The sequence below is a fragment of the Nerophis lumbriciformis genome, linkage group LG15 (genome assembly GCF_033978685.3).
Source record: "Nerophis lumbriciformis linkage group LG15, RoL_Nlum_v2.1, whole genome shotgun sequence".
Lineage (NCBI taxonomy): Eukaryota > Metazoa > Chordata > Actinopteri > Syngnathiformes > Syngnathidae > Nerophis > Nerophis lumbriciformis.
In genome coordinates this window covers 35,148,773-35,168,495 of record NC_084562.2, presented here as the reverse complement: position 1 = coordinate 35,168,495, position 19,723 = coordinate 35,148,773, and the positions used below count along the sequence as shown (strand labels likewise).

At 45.9% G+C, this 19,723-nt stretch overlaps 1 protein-coding gene and 1 pseudogene across 1 annotated transcript in view; one reads left to right on the top strand and one right to left on the bottom strand.

Annotated features, from left to right (window-relative positions):
* Window positions 1-19,346, top strand: part of LOC133616067 (cadherin-related family member 5-like) — a 103,507-nt gene extending 84,161 nt beyond the window's left edge. Inside the window, exon 14 of the mRNA XM_061975111.1 lies at window positions 18,710-19,346. Within this exon, the coding sequence (XP_061831095.1) occupies window positions 18,710-19,297 (588 nt within the window). The 3' untranslated portion in view covers window positions 19,298-19,346. The remainder of the gene's footprint in view (window positions 1-18,709) is intronic.
* LOC133615763 (hippocampus abundant transcript 1 protein pseudogene) lies at window positions 198-8,589 on the bottom strand (annotated as a pseudogene).
* Window positions 19,347-19,723: the final 377 nt, after the last annotated feature.

The window sequence follows — 19,723 nt, the reverse complement described above, 5'->3', positions numbered from 1 at the left end:
TGATATAAGTTGACAGGCTGACACTTCAAATTGATCTCTGAACGGCGCAAGGTACGAAATTGTTGGAAAAAACAAGTTAAAAGTGCCGCAAGTCGCTAAAGAAGCAACTGCCGTTTAAGACACAAGAGGCACTGACGTCAGCGACTGCCGCGATGCCAAAAGCTAAAGGAAAGATTGAAATCCCGAAACGGTTGGTGTCAGCTGACACAGAACACAAGTGGGAACAAGATTTGAGGCTGGACACAGGACATGATGGGAATCAAGAAGGGATACTACAAAACCTATTACATGAATTTAAAGAAATGAAAGAAGAATTGAAAGAATGGAGAGAAGAAATTAAAGAAATTAAAGATCTGAGAAAAGCAACAACAGAACACAAACAAGATGTGAAAAGTCTGCAGTAAAATATAGAAAGTGTGCAAACTCAGAACACCACCAGAAAAAATGAAGCCTTTGATATGTGCCAACAAATGAAGACCCTTCAAGAAGACAACTACATGCTGTGGAATATCATAGATGAAATGGATCAGGATAAACGAATGAATGATATCATCGTGACAAGGCACAGAATTAAACCAAGATCCTATGCGAAAGCTGTGTATAATGAAGGTGAACCAGATGAAATGGATATCGTCTCAGCAGAACAGCAAGTGGTCAACTGTCTGCAATCAAAAGAAATTGAAATCAACATTAATACCATCGAAAAATGGATCCCACTGAACAGAAGAAACAACAACGCCACTCCAGTCGTGCTCGTGAAACTCGTAAACAGACAATCTAAAATGGCATTGCTGAGACAGGGAAAGAAGCTGAAGGGAACAAATGTGTACATGAATGAGCATCTCACAAAACGTAATGCTGGAATCGCCAAGAAAGCACGCGACTTGAGAAAGCAGGGAAAAATCCAGGGAACTTGGAGCGCCAACTGTAAAATCTACATCAAGCTGAATGGAAGTCCGGAAGCAAGAGTACTTGCTGTCCATGACATCAAGGACCTGGACAATTTTTAAAGTTTACACAGCTTCCACAACAACGATGATAATGGACTCTGACAGAAAACAAGCACCTAAATTCAGCATCAACACTACTATGTTCCAAGGGACGACTAAACAAGAAGACCTAGATTCAGGATTGCATCCACTTACACTTATAGAGATTATTGAAACAACATCAAAGATTGTTGAACAAGAAAATATGGAACTAAAAAACTTCTGCAACAAAGATCACAAAATCCAGGATTTGGAAAATGATATAGATCCAGATACAAATTTTTTCTCCCACATCAGTAATAATTGTTTTTATTATACAGATGATCAATATAATAGCAACATTAAATGTGATAGCAAATTGTCAATTATTCATTTTAAAAGCAGAAGCTTGTATGCAAACTACAACAACATTAAGAACTTTTTGGAACACATCAACGAACCCTTCAAAGTGATCGCTGTCACAGAAACATGGATTGATGATAAAAAAAGGAATAGATTTTGATCTGGAAGGATATGAACTAAACTACATCAACAGAACCAACAAAAATGGAGGAGGAGTAGCTGTGTACGTGATGAAGAACCTGAACTACAAAGTGGTAAAAAACATGTCATTTGCTATAGATAATATCTTAGATCTGCAGCATCGCGTGGACATCGGGGGCAGTACCTCTGGATTGGCAGACCGGGGTGGTGGTTCCTCTCTTTAAAAAGGGGAACCGGAGGGTGTGTTCTAACTATCGTGGGATCACACTCCTCAGCCTTCCCGGTAAGGTCTATTCAGGTGTACTGGAGAGGAGGCTACGCCGGATAGTCGAACCTCGGATTCAGGAGGAACAGTGTGGTTTTCGTCCCGGTTGTGGAACTGTGGACCAGCTCTATACTCTCGGCAGGGTCCTTGAGGGTGCATGGGAGTTTGCCCAACCAGTCTACATGTGCTTTGTGGACTTGGAGAAGGCATTCGACCGTGTCCCTCGGGAAGTCCTGTGGGGAGTGCTCAGAGAGTATGGGGTTTCGGACTGTCTGATTGTGGCGGTCCGCTCCCTGTATGATCAGTGTCAGAGCTTGGTTCGCATTGCCGGCAGTAAGTCGGACACGTTTCCGGTGAGGGTTGGACTCCGCCAAGGCTGCCCTTTGTCACCGATTCTGTTCATAACTTTTATGGACAGAATTTCTAGGCGCAGTCAAGGCGTTGAGGGGATCCGGTTTGGTGGCTGCAGGATTAGGTCTCTGCTTTTTGCAGATGATTTGGTCCTGATGGCTTCATCTGGCCAGGATCTTCAGCTCTCACTGGATCGGTTCGCAGCTGAGTGTGAAGCGACTGGGATGAGAATCAGCACCTCCAAGTCCGAGTCCATGGTTCTCGCCCGGAAAAGGGTGGAGTGCCATCTCCGGGTTGGGGAGGAGATCTTGCCCCAAGTGGAGGAGTTCAAGTACCTCGGAGTCTTGTTCACGAGTGTGGGAAGAGTGGATGGTGAGATCGACAGGCGGATCGGTGCGGCGTCTTCAGTAATGCGGACGCTGTATAGATCCGTTGTGGTGAAGAAGGAGCTGAGCCGGAAGGCAAAGCTCTCAATTTACCGGTCGATCTACGTTCCCATCCTCACCTATGGTCATGAGCTTTGGGTTATGACCGAAAGGACAAGATCACGGGTACAAGCGGCCGAAATGAGTTTCCTCCGCCGGGTGGCGGGGCTCTCCCTTAGAGATAGGGTGAGAAGCTCTGTCATCCGAGGGGAGCTCAAAGTAAAGCCGCTGCTCCTCCACATCGAGAGGAGCCAGATGAGGTGGTTCGGGCATCTGGTCAGGATGCCACCCGAGCGCCTCCCTAAGGAGGTGTTTAGGGCATGTCCGACCGGTAGGAGGCCACGAGGAAGACCCAGGACACGTTGGGAAGACTATGTCTCCCGGCTGGCCTGGGAACGCCTCGGGATCCCCCGGGAGGAGCTGGACGAAGTGGCTGGGGAGAGGGAAGTCTGGGTTTCCCTGCTTAGGCTGCTGCCCCCGCGACCCGACCTCGGATAAGCGGAAGAAGATGGATGGATGGATGGAATATCTTAGAATGTATAACCATTGAAATATGTCAAGAAAAAAAGCAAAAACATATTCATCAGTTGTATATATAGATCACCTAAGTCAAGTATAGAAACATTTGAAGAATGGATCAAGGCAAATTACATGGACAATGGTAAAAAAATTATTTTCTTATGCGGTGACTTTAATATTGACTTATTGAACCCTAACAAGCAAATGTCTATGAATTCATTGATACAACGTACAGCATCAGTTTATATCCTAAAATCACAAAGCCAAGCAGAATCACAGGACACTGTGCCACGCTTATTGATAATATTTTTACCAATGATTTTGATAATAACACGACAAGTGGTCTACTTATAACCGACGTTAGTGATCATCTGCCAGTTTTTACAATATATGATGGAAACTACAAGAAGAACATAGAAGACAAAAGGACATTTCGAAGACTGTGCACAGAGAAGAGGATGATTGCTTTCAAAATTGAGCTACAAAAGCAAGATTGGGACAATGTGTACAATGAAAAAGAGGTAATACTAATCGCCACATTTGGTGAGGCGTGTCTCAAAAAAATGAAGATAAAACAGAAGTTATGTTGTTCGGTCCAAGTCGCTCTCCCTCCCCCAACGTTGACCTCGGCACTCTGACCCCGTATCTCAGCGACTCTGTCACAAACCTGGGGGTAAAGTTTGACTCAGATTTTAAATTCGAAAAACAAATCAGCAGCGTCGTTCAAAAAAGCTTTTATCAATTACGCCAAATAGCGAAAGTGAAACCGCTTCTATCAAGACATGATCTTGAGAAATTAATCCACGCTTTTATCTCGACTTGTCTTGATTATTGTAATGCCCTGTATGTTGGCATTAGCCAGGCCTCCCTCGCCCGCCTGCAGCTCGTGCAGAACTCTGCTGCTCGTCTGCTAACACAGACCCGCAGACGTGAGCACATCACCCCTATTTTAGCGTCCCTTCACTGGCTCCCTGTGCGTTACCGAATACATTTTAAACTCCTTTTATTTGTTTTTAAATGTCTAAACAACCTCGCGCCAACCTATCTCTCCGACCTCCTTCAGCCTTACTGCCCCACCCGATCCTTAAGATCAGCCGATCAGCTGCTGTTGACGGTCCCTGACACAAGGCTGAAGCTTAGAGGTGACAGAGCTTTCGCCGTTGCTGCTCCCAAGCTCTGGAACGACCTACCCCTGAGTGTTAGACAAGCCTCCTCTCTTCCTGTTTTTAAATCTCTCTTAAAAACATACTTTTATTCCATGGCTTTTAACACTGAGTGATATCCATCCTGCAATGGCGCCCCATAATACACCTGCTGTGATCCTGTTTTTATGTTTTTATTAATTCTATTTTAATTATTTATTTTCTATCGTGTTCTGTTTGTGTTGTGTTGTGTTTGCTCGGTACTCGTTTTATCTTTTAACCTGCTCATTGTACAGCACTTTGGCTACCCCTGTGGTAAATTTTAAATGTGCTCTATAAATAAAGTTGATTTGATTTGATTTGATTAAAGCAGCTGCTGTGACAGTAGCGTATGTGTGTGTGTGTGTGCTTGATGTGTATTTCTGGTCTTGTCATCCTCGTCCGGACAGAAGGGTGACACGGCAATGCGGCTGGATCAAAAGAGACATTGGAGACGCTTTACTGAACCAAAAGTTGCTTTATTACAAGCGAGCCTCATTATACAGGACTGCAGTTCCTGGAGGAGATCAGGTCAAGAAAGTGAGGCACTCCTAACTTGGAGAAGCCAAACCATCAGTTTTATATTCATTCTTTATCTGTCTGGGTGTGTGTTAATTCAGGAGAGTACAACCTGACCATGTAAGGAGATGTTTGTGTGTAAGTGACTGGGAAGATGTATAACATAACTTGTAGGTTAACATTAAGATAAGCATGGAATCTCTCTATAGCTTTTGCATTCCGAAGCCTGGTTTTATTGCTTCTTCTCGTGGGAGAGCTAATTCCAGTCCACATGCGAATGTCCAACTAAGGCTCCTTAATTTATTATGGGCTCAATCATTATTTACTTAAACCTGGTGGTTCGCTTTCTCCAAGGTGAATATATACATTCACCATATGCAGAACATAATATGAGTTAATTAATTCACTTCATGCTCCTTTAAGAATGGCAGTATGTGGGGTGAGTGACGTGAATAAGTGAGTGAGCAAATAAGGAGAGGTAGCATGTGCAGGAGTGTTAATAGTATGGTGGAAATTATAAATAAAGTGACCAAGTTGTAACTAATCGACGGCCTCGTCATTCCGACCAAAGAGCGGAGCTTTACGAACACATTGCCGGTGTTACCCTCGACAAAACATCGGCCTCAGAGGGAACGTCTGCCCTGCGCTCCTCGACCACGGTCTATACCGGAGCCTACAAGTAGGAAAGGTGTCTATTTTTTCTATTCGGGCTCCAGCACTATGGAATGCCCTCCCGGTAACAGTTAGAGATGCTACCTCAGTAGAAACATTTAAGTCCCATCTCAAAACTCATTTGTATACTCTAGCCTTTGAATAGCCCCCCTTTTTTAGACCAGTTGATCTGCCGTTTCTTTTCTTTTCTCCTCTGCTCCCCCCTATCCCTTGTGGAGGGGAAGACACACAGATCCGGTGGCCATGGATGGGGTGCTGGCTGTCCGGGGTCGGGACCCGGGGTGGACCGCTCGCCTGTATATTGGTTGGGAACATCTCTGCGCTGCTGACCCGTCTCCGCTCGGGATGGTTTCCTGCTGACCCCACTGTGGACTGGACTCTTACTGTTATGCTGGATCCACTATGGACTGGACTCTCACAATATTATGTCAGACCCACTCGACATCCATTGCATTCGGTCTCCCTAGAGGGGGGGGGGTTACCCACATATGCGGTCCTCTCCAAGGTTTCTCATAGTCATTCACATCGACGTCCCACTGGGGTGAGTTTTTCCTTGCCCTTATGTGGGCTATACCGAGGATGTCGTTGTGACTTGTGCAGCCCTTTGAGACACTTGTGATTTAGGGCTATATAAATAAACATTGATTGATTGATTGATTGATTCAGGCACCTGCCTGTTTAAAGCGTCACTTTTATTGTTAGTTTTGAAGCCCAAATACCTCCATATTTTGCTTCACGCATCCCTCTTTATTAACCAGTAGAATTGTCGTTTTTTTGTGTGTGCGTTTTGACACACTCACCATCATGTGCCTCGGCTCTGTAGTCATCACCGCACAGCAACATTCAGATGAAAGAATGGTACTGGTATTTTTCAACGGTGGTATAGTACCGATTTCTATTGATTAGTACCGCAATACTTTATTAGTACCGGTATACCGTACAGCTCTACATCCCAATCATTTCTACTTACAATACAAACCTCAACTTCTGTGTGTGTATGCCAGCGGTCATGACTGACAAGAGGGTTCACTTTGTTACTTTCAGGAAATGTCAAAAACGGTAAAAGGAACAAGTGATTACATTTTGGGCAGAATCTATAGCACTGTCTGGATTTAGGACTGTTATACTTGTATAGCGCTTTTCTACCTTCAAGGTACTCAAAGCGCTTTGACACTATTTCCACATTTACCCATTCACACACACATTCACACACTGATGGCGGGAGCTGCCATGCAAGGCGCTAACCAGCAGCCATCAGGAGCAAGGGGTGAAGTGTCTTGCCCAAGGACACAACGGACATGACTAGGATGGTAGAAGGTGGGGATTGAACCCCAGTAACCAGCAACCCTCAGATTGCTGGCACGGCCACTCTACCAACTTCGCCACGCCGTCCCAACCACCTTCAATCAATCAATCAATCTTTATTTATATAGCCCTAAATCACAAGTGTCTCAAAGGGCTGCACAAGCCACAACGACATCCTCGGTACAAAGCCCACATACGGGCAAGGAAAAACTCACCCCAGTGGAACGTCGATGTGAATGACTATGAGAAACCTTGGAGAGGACCGCATATGTGGGTAACCCCCCCCCCCCTCTAGGGGAGACCGAAAGCAATGGATGTCGAGTGGGTCTGACATAATATTGTGAGAGTCCAGTCCATAGTGGATCCAACATAATAGTAAGAGTCCAGTCCATAGTGGGGCCAGCAGGACACCATCCCGAGCGGAGACGGGTCAGCAGCGTAGAGATGTTCCCAGCCGATGCACAGGCGAGCGGTCCACCCCGGGTCCCGACTCTGGACAGCCAGCACTTCATCCATGGCCACCGGACCTGTGCCCCCCCCCCCCACCCCCCCCCCCCCCCCCCCCCCACCCTCAAGGAAAAGGGGAGCAGAGGAGAAAAGAAAAGAAACGGCAGATCAACTGGTCTAACAGGGGGGCTATTTAAAGGCTAGAGTATACAAATGAGTTTTAAGATGGGACTTAAATGCTTCTACTGAGGTAGCATCTCTAATTGTTACCGGGAGGGCATTCCATAGTACTGGAGCCCGAATAGAAAACGCTCTATAGCCCGCAGACTTTTTTTGGGCTCTGGGAATCACTAATAAGCCGGAGTTCTTTGAACGCAGATTTCTTGCCGGGACATATGGTACAATGCAATCGACAAGATAGGACGGAGCTAGACCGTGTAGTATTTTATACGTAAGTAGTAAAACCTTAAAGTCACTTCTTAAGTGCACAGGAAGCCAGTGCAGGTGAGCCAGTATAGGCGTAATATGATCAAACTTTCTTGTTCTTGTCAAAAGTCTAGCAGCCGCATTTTGTACCAACTGTAATTTTTTAATGCTAGACATAGGGAGACCCGAAAATAATACGTTACAGTAGTCGAGACGAGACGTAACGCTTGACCTTCATTTATTGGAGTCCAGGGCTGCGAGCCGAAGCCGTACCAGGCCAGCTGGAGGATCTGGAAGCCAAGGCCTAATAGGATGGTGTTCTTATTCCCGATGGAACGCATCAGGATTCCTAGAACCACCGTCTGAGCTAATATGGAGAGGATTCCCACCACGGCAATAAAGGCTGCCACTGTCGCCAATGAGAAGCCTATGACCTGTCTGAGATACAGGAAGAAGCTGGAGTATTGTCCCGCCTCAGGGAGGTAGGAGAGGAACACTGTGATACAGATGAGCAGCACCGTGGAGTCCTGGCCCACTTTGCGCAGAGAAGCGAAAGGATCAGCCTGTTCCCAGGAAATAGGCGCTCCCCACGATGCCGGCCTCATCTTCTCCGGCAGGGACTCAGGCACAGCCACCAGGATGAAGCAGATGTCTAACAGTGCGATAGCGGTGGCCAGGATCACCACCAAGGTGTCGCCGTAGGCCTCCGACAGGTAGGCCCCGATGGCCGGGCTGGTGACAAGGCTGGCGGCAAAGGTTGCTGACACCAAGCCGTACGCCGTGCTCCTCTCATGCTCCTGCGTGATGTCGGCCACGTACGCAAAGATGACGGAGAAGGTGACGGCGAACACGCCTGACATGGAAATGACTGCAAAGTACCACCACGGGCTGATCTTCATCAGCGGAATTGGCGCGCACGTGAAGAAGACCGTTGGCAGCAGGAAAGACTTGCGCCCCCACACGTCCGACAAGGCCCCGATGAGGGGAGCACTGAGAAAGATGTTCATTTGTATGTATTATTAGTATGTATTAGGTACACCTACATACTTTGATCGATACAGACTCCAGAGCTGCATAAAAAAAGCTCCTTTCAACCGGAATTTACGTCAGTGCACGCTGCATGTCAGGGTTATTGTGTGGATGCCAAGATTATATGAAAATAATACTTTATCCTACCGTCTATTGTGTTTCTTCGAACTCGGCTGACAGCTTACCATCCATCCATCTTCTTCCGCTTATCCGAGGTCGGGTCGCGGGGGCAGCAGCTTAAGCAGGGAAGCCCAGACTTCCCTCTCCCCAGCCACTTCGTCCAGCTCCTCCCGGGGGATCCCGAGGCGTTCCCAGGCCAGCCGGGAGAGATAGTCTTCCCAGCGTGTCCTGGGTCTTCCCCGTGGCCTCCTACCGGTCGGACGTGCCCGAAACACCTTCCTAGGGACGCGTTCGGGTGGCATCCTGACCAGATGCCCAAACCACCTCATCTGGCTCCTCTCGATGTGGAGGAGCAGCGGCTTTACTTTGAGCTCCCCCCGGATGACAGAGCTTCTCACCCTATCTCTAAGGGAGAGCCCCGCCACTCGGCGGAGAAAACTCATTTCGGCCGCTTGTACCCGTGATCTTGTCCTTTCGGTCATGACCCAAAGCTCATGACCATAGGTGAGGATGGGAACGTAGATCGACCGGTAAATCGAGAGCTTTGCCTTCCGGCTCAGCTCCTTCTTCACCACAACGGATCGATACAGCGTCCGCATTACTGAAGACGCCGCACCGATCCGCCTGTCGATCTCACGATCCACTCTTCCCCCACTCGTGAACAAGACTCCGAGGTACTTGAACTCCTCCACTTGGGGCAAGATCTCCTCCCCAACCCGGAGATGGCACTCCACCCTTTTCCGGGAGAGAACCATGGACTCGGACTTGGAGGTGCTGATTCCCATCCCAGTCGCTTCACACTCGGCTGCGAACCGATCCAGTGAGAGCTGAAGATCTTGGCCGGAGGAAGCCATCAGGACCACATCATCTGCAAATAGCAGTGACCTAATCCTGCAGCCACCAAACCAGATCCCCTCAACGCCCTGACTGCGCCTAGAAATTATGTCCATAAAGGTTATGAACAGAATCGGTGACAAAGGGCAGCCTTGGCGGAGTCCAACCCTCACTGGAAACGTGTCCGACTTACTGCCGGCAATGCGGACCAAGCTCTGACACTGATTATACAGGGAGCGAACTGCCACAATAAGACAGTCCGTTACCCCATACTCTCTGAGCACTCCCCACAGGACTTCCACGGTCGAATGCCTTCTCCAAGTCCACAAAGCACATGTAGACTGGTTGGGCAAACTCCCATGCACCCTCAAGGACCCTGCCGAGAGTATAGAGCTGGTCCACAGTTCCACGACCAGGACGAAAACCACACTGTTCCTCCTGAATCCGAGGTTCGACTATCCGGCGTAGCCTCCTCTCCAGTACACCTGAATAGACCTTACCGGGAAGGCTGAGGAGTGTGATCCCACGATAGTTGGAACACACCCTCCGGTTCCCCTTCTTAAAGAGAGGAACCACCACCCCGGTCTGCCAATCCAGAGGTACCGCCCCCGATGTCCACGCGATGTTGCAGAGTCTTGTCAACCAAGACAGCCCCACAACATCCAGAGCCTTAAGGAACTCCGGGCGGATCTCATCCACCCCCGGGGCCTTGCCACCGAGGAGCTTTTTAACTACCTCGGCAACCTCAGCCCCAGAAATAGGAGAGCCCACCACAGATTCCCCAGGCCCTGCTTCCTTATAGGAAGACGTGCTGGTAGGAATAAGGAGGTCTTCGAAGTATTCTCTCCACCGATCCACAACATCCGCAGTCGAGGTCAGCAGAGCACCATCCCCACCATACACGGTGTTGACACTGCACTGCTTCCCCTTCCTGAGGCGGCGGATGGTGGTCCAGAATTGCTTAGAATTGCTTAGAAATTTAACGTGAGTGTCAAACTTTGTAAATGGTAAATCAGAGTCAGAATCAGAAATACTTGATCAATCCCCGAGGGGAAATTTAAATTTTCAGCACAATCCCATCCAAGATCAAACAAGCATTACAGGGAGACAGAACAGGATCGCTGACTGAAATAGGTTATGCGCTTTTCTACCTTCAAGGTACTCAAAGCGCTTTGACAATATTTCCACATTCACACACTGATTGATTGCGAGAGCTGCCATGCAAGGCCCTAACCACGACCCATCAGGATCAAGGGTCTTGCTCAAGGACTAGGATGGCAGAAGCTGGGATCGAACCAGGAACCCTCAAGTTGCTGGCACGGCCGCTCTATCAACCGAGCCAGGCCGTCCCAACATTTATAAGTCTGAAAAGGGGAAATTCATCATAGATCCTGTTAGACTCGACTTGCGTTCTTTTGTAGAACAGTCAGCGGCATGGTCTTCTGGAAGACTTCCCAAGTATTTATTTAAAACAGGTCACTGGCAAATGTTACAGCGTTGGTCTCACTCCCACAAATGCATTGTAGATTTGACCTGCTCAGTGGCCTTGTGGTTAGAGTGGCCGTCCTGAGACTGGAAGGTTGGGAGTTCAAACCCCGGCCGAGTCATACCAAAGACTAAATGGGACCCATTACCTCCCTGCTTGGCACTCAGCATCAAAATGATTCCCGACCGCGGCCACCGCTGCTGCTCACTGCTCCTCTTACCTCCCAGGGGGTGAACACGGGGATGGGTCAAATGCAGAGGATAATTTCACCACACCTAATGTGTGTGTGACTATCGTTGGGACTTTAACTTTAACTTTAACTTTAGATTGCGTATGCACACATAATGAGCGGGTGCCTCCACAAGCAACCTTCTGCAAAAGTGAGCCCCGATGAAGAATTCTTCATCCTCTTTACAAAGAGCCGATAAGTCCAACGTGTCAACAAGTATTGTGGAGGGTGGGGGCCAGTCCAACAAAAAAGAAGGCATGAAGAGGGAGATGCTTGTGTTTCCATCCATCGTTGAGGGGATTTTTTTCCATAGGATGTTTTTGATTGATTGATTGATTGATTGATTGATTGAGACTTTTATTAGTAGGTTGCACAGTGAAGTACATATTCCGTACAATTGACCACTAAATGGTAACACCCGAATAAGTTTTTCAACTTGTTTAATTCGGGGTCCACTTAAATTGATTCATGATACAGATATATACTATCATCATAATACAGTCATCACACAAGATAATCATCAGGGTATATACAATGAATTATTTACATTATTTACAATTCGGGCTGGGGGGGGTGGGGGAGGGGGGGGGGCTTGGTTGTTATCATCAGTCATCAACAATTGAGAACAGAGAAATGGACATTAAAACAGTGTAGGTCTGACTTAAAGTTAAAGTTAAAGTACCAATGATTGTCACACACACACTAGGTGTGGCGAGATTATTCTCTGCATTTGACCCATCACCCTTGATCACCCCCTGGGAGGCGAGGGGAGCAGTGGGCAGCAGCGGTGGCCGCGCCCGGGAATCATTTTGGTGATTTAACCCCCAATTCCAACCCTTGATGCTGAGTGCCAAGCAGGGAGGTAATGGGTCCCATTTTTATAGTCTTTGGTATGACTCGGCCGGGATTTGAACTCACAACCTACCGATCTCAGGGCGGACACTCTAACCACTAGGCCACTGAGTAGGTGGTAGGGTATGTACAGCAAGTAGTGGACATAGAGAGAGAGAGAGAGAGATCAGAAGGCATAAGAAAAATATCTGCATTTGATTGTTTACATTTGATTATTAACAACAATCCGGGGAGGGTTGAAGTTGCCTGGAGGTGTACTTTTATTGCGGTTTTGAAGGAGAATAGAGATGCCCTTTCTTTTATACCTGTTGGGATCGCATTCGGGGCTTCACGGTGGCAGAGGGGTTAGTGCATCTGCCTCACAATACGAAGGTCTTGAGTAGTCTTGGGTTCAATCCCGGGCTCGGGATCTTTCTGTGTGGAGTTTGCATGTTCTCCCCGTGACTGCGTGGGTTCCCTCCAGGTTCTCCGGCTTCCTCCCACCTCCAAAGACATGCACCTGGGGATAAGTTGATAGGCAACACTAAATTGGCCTTAGTGTGTGGATGTGAGTGTGAATGTTGTCTGTCTATCTGTGTTGGCCCTGCGATGAGATGGCGACTTGTCCAGGGTGTACCCCGCCTTCCGCCCGATTGTAGCTGAGATAGGCTCCAGCGCCCCCCGCGACCCCAAAGGGAATAAGCGGTAGAAAATGGATGGATGGATGGGATCGCATTCCACATTGATGTATACGTATAACTAATTATGATTATTGTTATTGTAAAATATAAACATCTTATATATAATATCTGTGGCAGCACGGTGGTACAGGGGTTAATATGTGTGCCTCACAATATGAAGGTACGGGTTCGATCCTGGGATCAGGATCGTTCTGTGTGGAGTTTGCATGTTCGCCCCGTGACTGCGTGGGTTCCCTCCGGGTACTCCGGCTTCCTCCCACCTTCAAAGACATGCACCTGGGGATAGGTTGATTGGCAACACTGAATTGGCCCTAGTGTGTGAATGTTGTCTATTTGTGTTGGCAAAATAACACGGTTCAACGTCTTATTGATTGCCTGCACGACATCAAAGTCTGGCTTTCAGCTAACTTCCTGAGCCTAAATGAAGATAAAACAGAAGTTATGTTGTTCGGTCCAAGTCGCTCTCCCTCCCCCAACGTTGACCTCGGCACTCTGACCCCGTATCTCAGCGACTCTGTCACAAACCTGGGGGTAAAGTTTGACTCAGATTTTAAATTCGAAAAACAAATCAGCAGCGTCGTTCAAAAAAGCTTTTATCAATTACGCCAAATAGCGAAAGTGAAACCGCTTCTATCAAGACATGATCTTGAGAAATTAATCCACGCTTTTATCTCGACTCGTCTTGATTATTGTAATGCCCTGTATGTTGGCATTAGCCAGGCCTCCCTCGCCCGCCTGCAGCTCGTGCAGAACTCTGCTGCTCGTCTGCTAACACAGACCCGCAGACGTGAGCACATCACCCCTATTTTAGCGTCCCTTCACTGGCTCCCTGTGCGTTACCGAATACATTTTAAACTCCTTTTATTTGTTTTTAAATGTCTAAACAACCTCGCGCCAACCTATCTCTCCGACCTCCTTCAGCCTTACTGCCCCACCCGATCCTTAAGATCAGCCGATCAGCTGCTGTTGACGGTCCCTGACACAAGGCTGAAGCTTAGAGGTGACAGAGCTTTCGCCGTTGCTGCTCCCAAGCTCTGGAACGACCTACCCCTGAGTGTTAGACAAGCCTCCTCTCTTCCTGTTTTTAAATCTCTCTTAAAAACATACTTTTATTCCATGGCTTTTAACACTGAGTGATATCCATCCTGCAATGGCGCCCCATAATACACCTGCTGTGATCCTGTTTTTATGTTTTTATTAATTCTATTTTAATTATTTATTTTTTATCGTGTTCTGTTTGTGTTGTGTTGTGTTTGCTCGGTACTCGTTTTATCTTTTAACCTGCTCATTGTACAGCACACCTGTGCCATGTTTGATGACATCATCATAGAATTTGCATAATTTGCCATAATGCAAAACTCAGTGTTTGCCGTGAACCATTTTGGTTTGTGTCGTAAAAACTGTGCAGACTTGGACTTAGACAAACTTTATTGATCCACAAGGGAAATTGATCCACACAGTAGCTCAGTTACAAAGGATGGAAATGGTAAGGATGGGAAGGATCATGCAGGTATTAAGTAGACTAAAAATGTACCAAAGTAGCAATATTAAAATTAAACATATATCAATCAATCAATCAATCTTTATTTATATAGCCCTAAATCACAAGTGTCTCAAAGGGCTGCACAAGCCACAACGACATCCTCGGTACAAAGCCCACATACGGGCAAGGGAAAAACTCACCCCAGTGGGACGTCGATGTGAATGACTATGAGAAACCTTGGAGAGGACCGCATATGTGGGTAACCCCCCCCATCTAGGGGAGACCGAAAGCAATGGATGATGAGTGGGTCTGACATAATATTGTGAGAGTCCAGTCCATAGTGGATCCAACATAATAGTAAGAGTCCAGTCCACAGTGGGGTCAGCAGGACACCATATTAACACAGACTAATATATTAACACAGATTTACTAAAACAAGTGCATTTTAAATTGCAGGAAAGAAAATTGTGCTGACATTGCACTTTATAATAGCACTATTAACCAGTCGTTTTAAACATTAACTCATTCCTTTACAGAACAAACACATTGAAAAATAAAGTGCAAATGTACTTATTTGTACAAAAGTGTTAACATTGAAAAAACATGACATATACGTGAACATAACAAAAAAGTTGTACTTTTTATATGTCAGGGCCCTATGCTGCATTGCATTTGCAAAAGACCAAATTAGCCAAGAGTCTGTCAGTCATTTGTGCACGATGGGGGCGTAGTATGATGCCACCATGGCTGAAAACTCGCTCCACTGGAGCACTGGAGGCAGGCACTGCCAAGACTCTCATGGCCACTCGGAACAGTGAAGGAAGAGTCTTCATGTTCAATGCCCAGAACAAAAGGGGGGAAAGAGTTGTTTTGGGTTGGTGCACTACTTGTAAGTGTATCTTGTGTTTTTTATGTTGATTTAATTAAAAAAAAAAAAAAAAAAAAAAAATTATTTCTTGTGCAGCCCGATACCAATCGATCCACGGACCAGTACCGGGCCGCGGCCCGGTGGTTGGGGACCACTGAGGTAAACAACCAACAGTATGTCAGAAAGCTAGCTAAAACGGTACACATATTCATAATATAGTATACATTTTAACTGACCTTTATTTTACTATTTTTGTCTTTTTTTAGGTGGCTAAAATACGCGGTGCTGCTGACCGCCGTCTAACGTTACGTGTGATATATTGACTAACGTAACCCTGCTTAAAAAAAAATCACTGAACAAAAAGTATGAATAAGGTAGTGAACTGCAACAGATTCCCGTGTTTGCAATAACGTTATAACGTTAGCAGTGAGTTTACAGCCTCACTGATTTAACTACACAGCAAATAAAAGTCACGTTACTTAGCCAATAAACGTTATCTTACATTCAAAACTTACCGTTCTTTGTGCAACTTCAAATGCCGGACGAAGAAAAGGGGAGCAGAGGAGAAAAGAAAAGAAACGGCAGATCAACTGGTCTAACAGGGGGGCTATTTATAATATGTAATATTTACATGTTATATATGCAGTATATAATATATACTGATATATTATAGTATTTTATATTTTTATATAATATACACAATATATAAGAAAACATGTCAGTCATGTTTTATAACTTCTTTAACGACAGAACATGTAGTTATTTACTTGTAAGCATACGTGCACTTTATGACACGCACAGGGGCTAAAAACAAACATTCTCTTCTATGTAAGTGCATTCTGATATTAAATGTCATGTGCACAATGAGGATACGTCATTGGAAATGAAACATAATTCATGCGGTACTTGGGTATTCAGCAAGGCAATAACTGAAATCAGTAAATATAGCAGGATAGAAGAATAATTTAACTTTTTTGAATTACAATAAAATTTGTCTCTGCACTTGAAGGCCTACTGAAATGCGATTTTCTTATTTAAACGGGGTTAGCAGGTCCATTCTATGTGTCATACTTGATCATTTCGCGATATTGCCATATTTTTGCTGAAAGGATTTAGTGGAGAACATTGACGATAAAGTTTGCAACTTTTGGTCGCTGATAAAAAAAGCCTTGCCTGTACCGGAAGTAGCAGACGATATGCGCGTGACGTCACAGGTTGTGGAGCTCCTCACATCCGCACATTGTTTACAATCATGGCCACCAGCAGCGAGAGCGATTTGAACCGAGAAAGCGACGATTTCCCCATTAATTTGAGCGAGGATGAAAGATTCGTGGATGAGGAAAGTGAGAGTGAAGGACTAGAGGGCAGTGGGAGCGATTCAGATAGGGAAGATGCTGTGAGAGGCGGGTGGGACCTGATATTCAGCTGGGAATGACTAAAACAGTAAATAAACACAAGACATATACAGGTAAAAGCCAGTAAATTAGAATATTTTGAAAAACTTGATTTATTTCAGTAATTGCATTCAAAAGGTGTAACTTGTACATTATATTTATTCATTGCACACAGACTGATGCATTCAAATGTTTATTTCATTTAATTTTGATGATTTGAAGTGGCAACAAATGAAAATCCAAAATTCCGTGTGTCACAAAATTAGAATATTACTTAAGGCTAATACAAAAAAGGGATTTTTAGAAATGTTGGCCAACTGAAAAGTATGAAAATGAAAAATATGAGCATGTACAATACTCAATACTTGGTTGGAGCTCCTTTTGCCTCAATTACTGCGTTAATGCGGCGTGGCATGGAGTCGATGAGTTTCTGGCACTGCTCAGGTGTTATGAGAGCCCAGGTTGCTCTGATAGTGGCCTTCAACTCTTCTGCGTTTTTGGGTCTGGCATTCTGCATATTCCTTTTCACAATACCCCACAGATTTTCTATGGGGCTAAGGTCAGGGGAGTTGGCGGGCCAATTTAGAACAGAAATACCATGGTCCGTAAACCAGGCACGGGTAGATTTTGCGCTGTGTGCAGGCGCCAAGTCCTGTTGGAACTTGAAATCTCCATCTCCATAGAGCAGGTCAGCAGCAGGAAGCACGAAGTGCTCTAAAACTTGCTGGTAGACGGCTGCGTTGACCCTGGATCTCAGGAAACAGAGTGGACCGACACCAGCAGATGACATGGCACCCCAAACCATCACCCAACCATGCAAATTTTGCATTTCCTTTGGAAATCGAGGTCCCAGAGTCTGGAGGAAGACAGGAGAGGCACAGGATCCACGTTGCCTGAAGTCTAGTGTAAAGTTTCCACCATCAGTGATGGTTTGGGGTGCCATGTCATCTGCTGGTGTCGGTCCACTCTGTTTCCTGAGATCCAGGGTCAACGCAGCCGTCTACCAGCAAGTTTTAGAGCACTTCATGCTTCCTGCTGCTGACCTGCTCTATGGAGATGGAGATTTCAAGTTCCAACAGGACTTGGCGCCTGCACACAGCGCAAAATCTACCCGTGCCTGGTTTACGGACCATGGTATTTCTGTTCTAAATTGGCCCGCCAACTCCCCTGACCTTAGCCCCATAGAAAATCTGTGGGGTATTGTGAAAAGGAAGATGCAGAATGCCAGACCCAAAAACGCAGAAGAGTTGAAGGCCACTATCAGAGCAACCTGGGCTCTCATAACACCTGAGCAGTGCCAGAAACTCATCGACTCCATGCCACGCCGCATTAACGCAGTAATTGAGGCAAAAGGAGCTCCAACCAAGTATTAAGTATTGTACATGCTCATATTTTTCATTTTCATACTTTTCAGTTGGCCAACATTTCTAAAAATCCCTTTTTTGTATTAGCCTTAAGTAATATTCTAATTTTGTGACACACGGAATTTTGGATTTTCATTTGTTGCCACTTCAAATCATCAAAATTAAATGAAATAAACATTTGAATGCATCAGTCTGTGTGCAATGAATAAATATAATGTACAAGTTACACCTTTTGAATGCAATTACTGAAAGAAATCAAGTTTTTCAAAATATTCTAATTTACTGGCTTTTACCTGTATACTCTATTAGCCACAACACAACCAGGCTTATATTTAATATGCCACAAATTAATCCCGCATAACAAACACCTCCCCCCTCCCGTCCATATAACCCGCCAATACAACTCATATAACCCGCCAATACAACTCAAATGAGACGTCTTCAGCAGGATATTTTGCGCAAAATTTAAAATTGCACTTTAGTAAGCTAACCCGGCCGTATTGGCATGTGTTGCAATGTTAAGATTTCATCATTGATATATAAACTATCAGACTGCGTGGTCGGTAGTAGTGGGTTTCAGTAGGCCTTTAACCCATTCATGGTCATGAGGGGCCCGTCAGTGAAGCATCCATTTGGGGAAGAGTGGAGGATGGGAGAGGTGGGATTCTGGGTACTGGACCCAGTAGTCCAAGTCTGTCGGAAACACAGCAAAACACATTTTCTTGTCATTTTATGACTATTGTAATGTTTCAGACTTTCCTGTGCTAAACTGAACTTTCTTCTTGCAGTGCTTGGACTGTCTGAAGTCTAAGCAGCAGCACGGCGGCCACAGAGACTCCCTGCAGTACACCAATGACGGCTTCCAGAACGAGGCCGACGCAAGCCGCGGACGCCTGAAGAACGCCCGTACCAGAGGGAGCAGCTTCCCCCTGGCCGGGGGCCGAGTCGTCCCCCAGGGGAGACGCAACCGCCACTGCTCCTCCTGCGGCGTTTTTGCAAACCACGTCCCCAAAGGGAGCCCCTCGTTAAGACCCTCCAGGAGGGGTCGGGGGGACGGGGACGACTCCAGCTCGAGGTACATGCTGGCCAAACAGAGGAGGAGGGAGGGACAGAAGACGGTGTGGTTCAAGGAGAGCGAGGACTCCTCGGACATTGAGGTGGAGATCATCCCGGACACTGTGGGCCGAGTAGAGGAGGAGACGCAGGAGGAGCTGGAGGAGGAGTTGGTGATGGAGGGAGTTGTCAGAGACCCTGTTGCTCCGTGCGCACAGTCTGAGGAAGGCCAACAGAGCTCCAATCTGGAACCTGGACCTGACCAGGACCAAGGCGGTACTACTGTGGAAAAAGAGAAGGATGGCAATGATCAGGATGGCTGACAGAATATTTTTCTTGTTTCTCTAATTTGGATTCTGCAACCAAAAGCCCAGGTTTGAACAATCCGGGACAAAGAGTCAAAAGTTGGATCGTTGCGGAAACCTTCAAAAAATGTATTTGATACTGTGAGTCTCTTAAAATACTGAAGTAATAACAAACCTTTTTCATCGTGACGTCATACAGGTAAAAGCCAGTAAATTAGAATATTTTGAAAAACTTGATTTATTTCAGTAATTGCATTCAAAAGGTGTAACTTGTACATTATATTTATTCATTGCACACAAACTGATGCATTCAAATGTTTATTTCATTTAATTTTGATGATTTGAAGTGGCAACAAATGAAAATCCAAAATTCCGTGTGTCACAAAATTAGAATATTACTTAAGGCTAATACAAAAAAGGGATTTTTAGAAATGTTGGCCAACT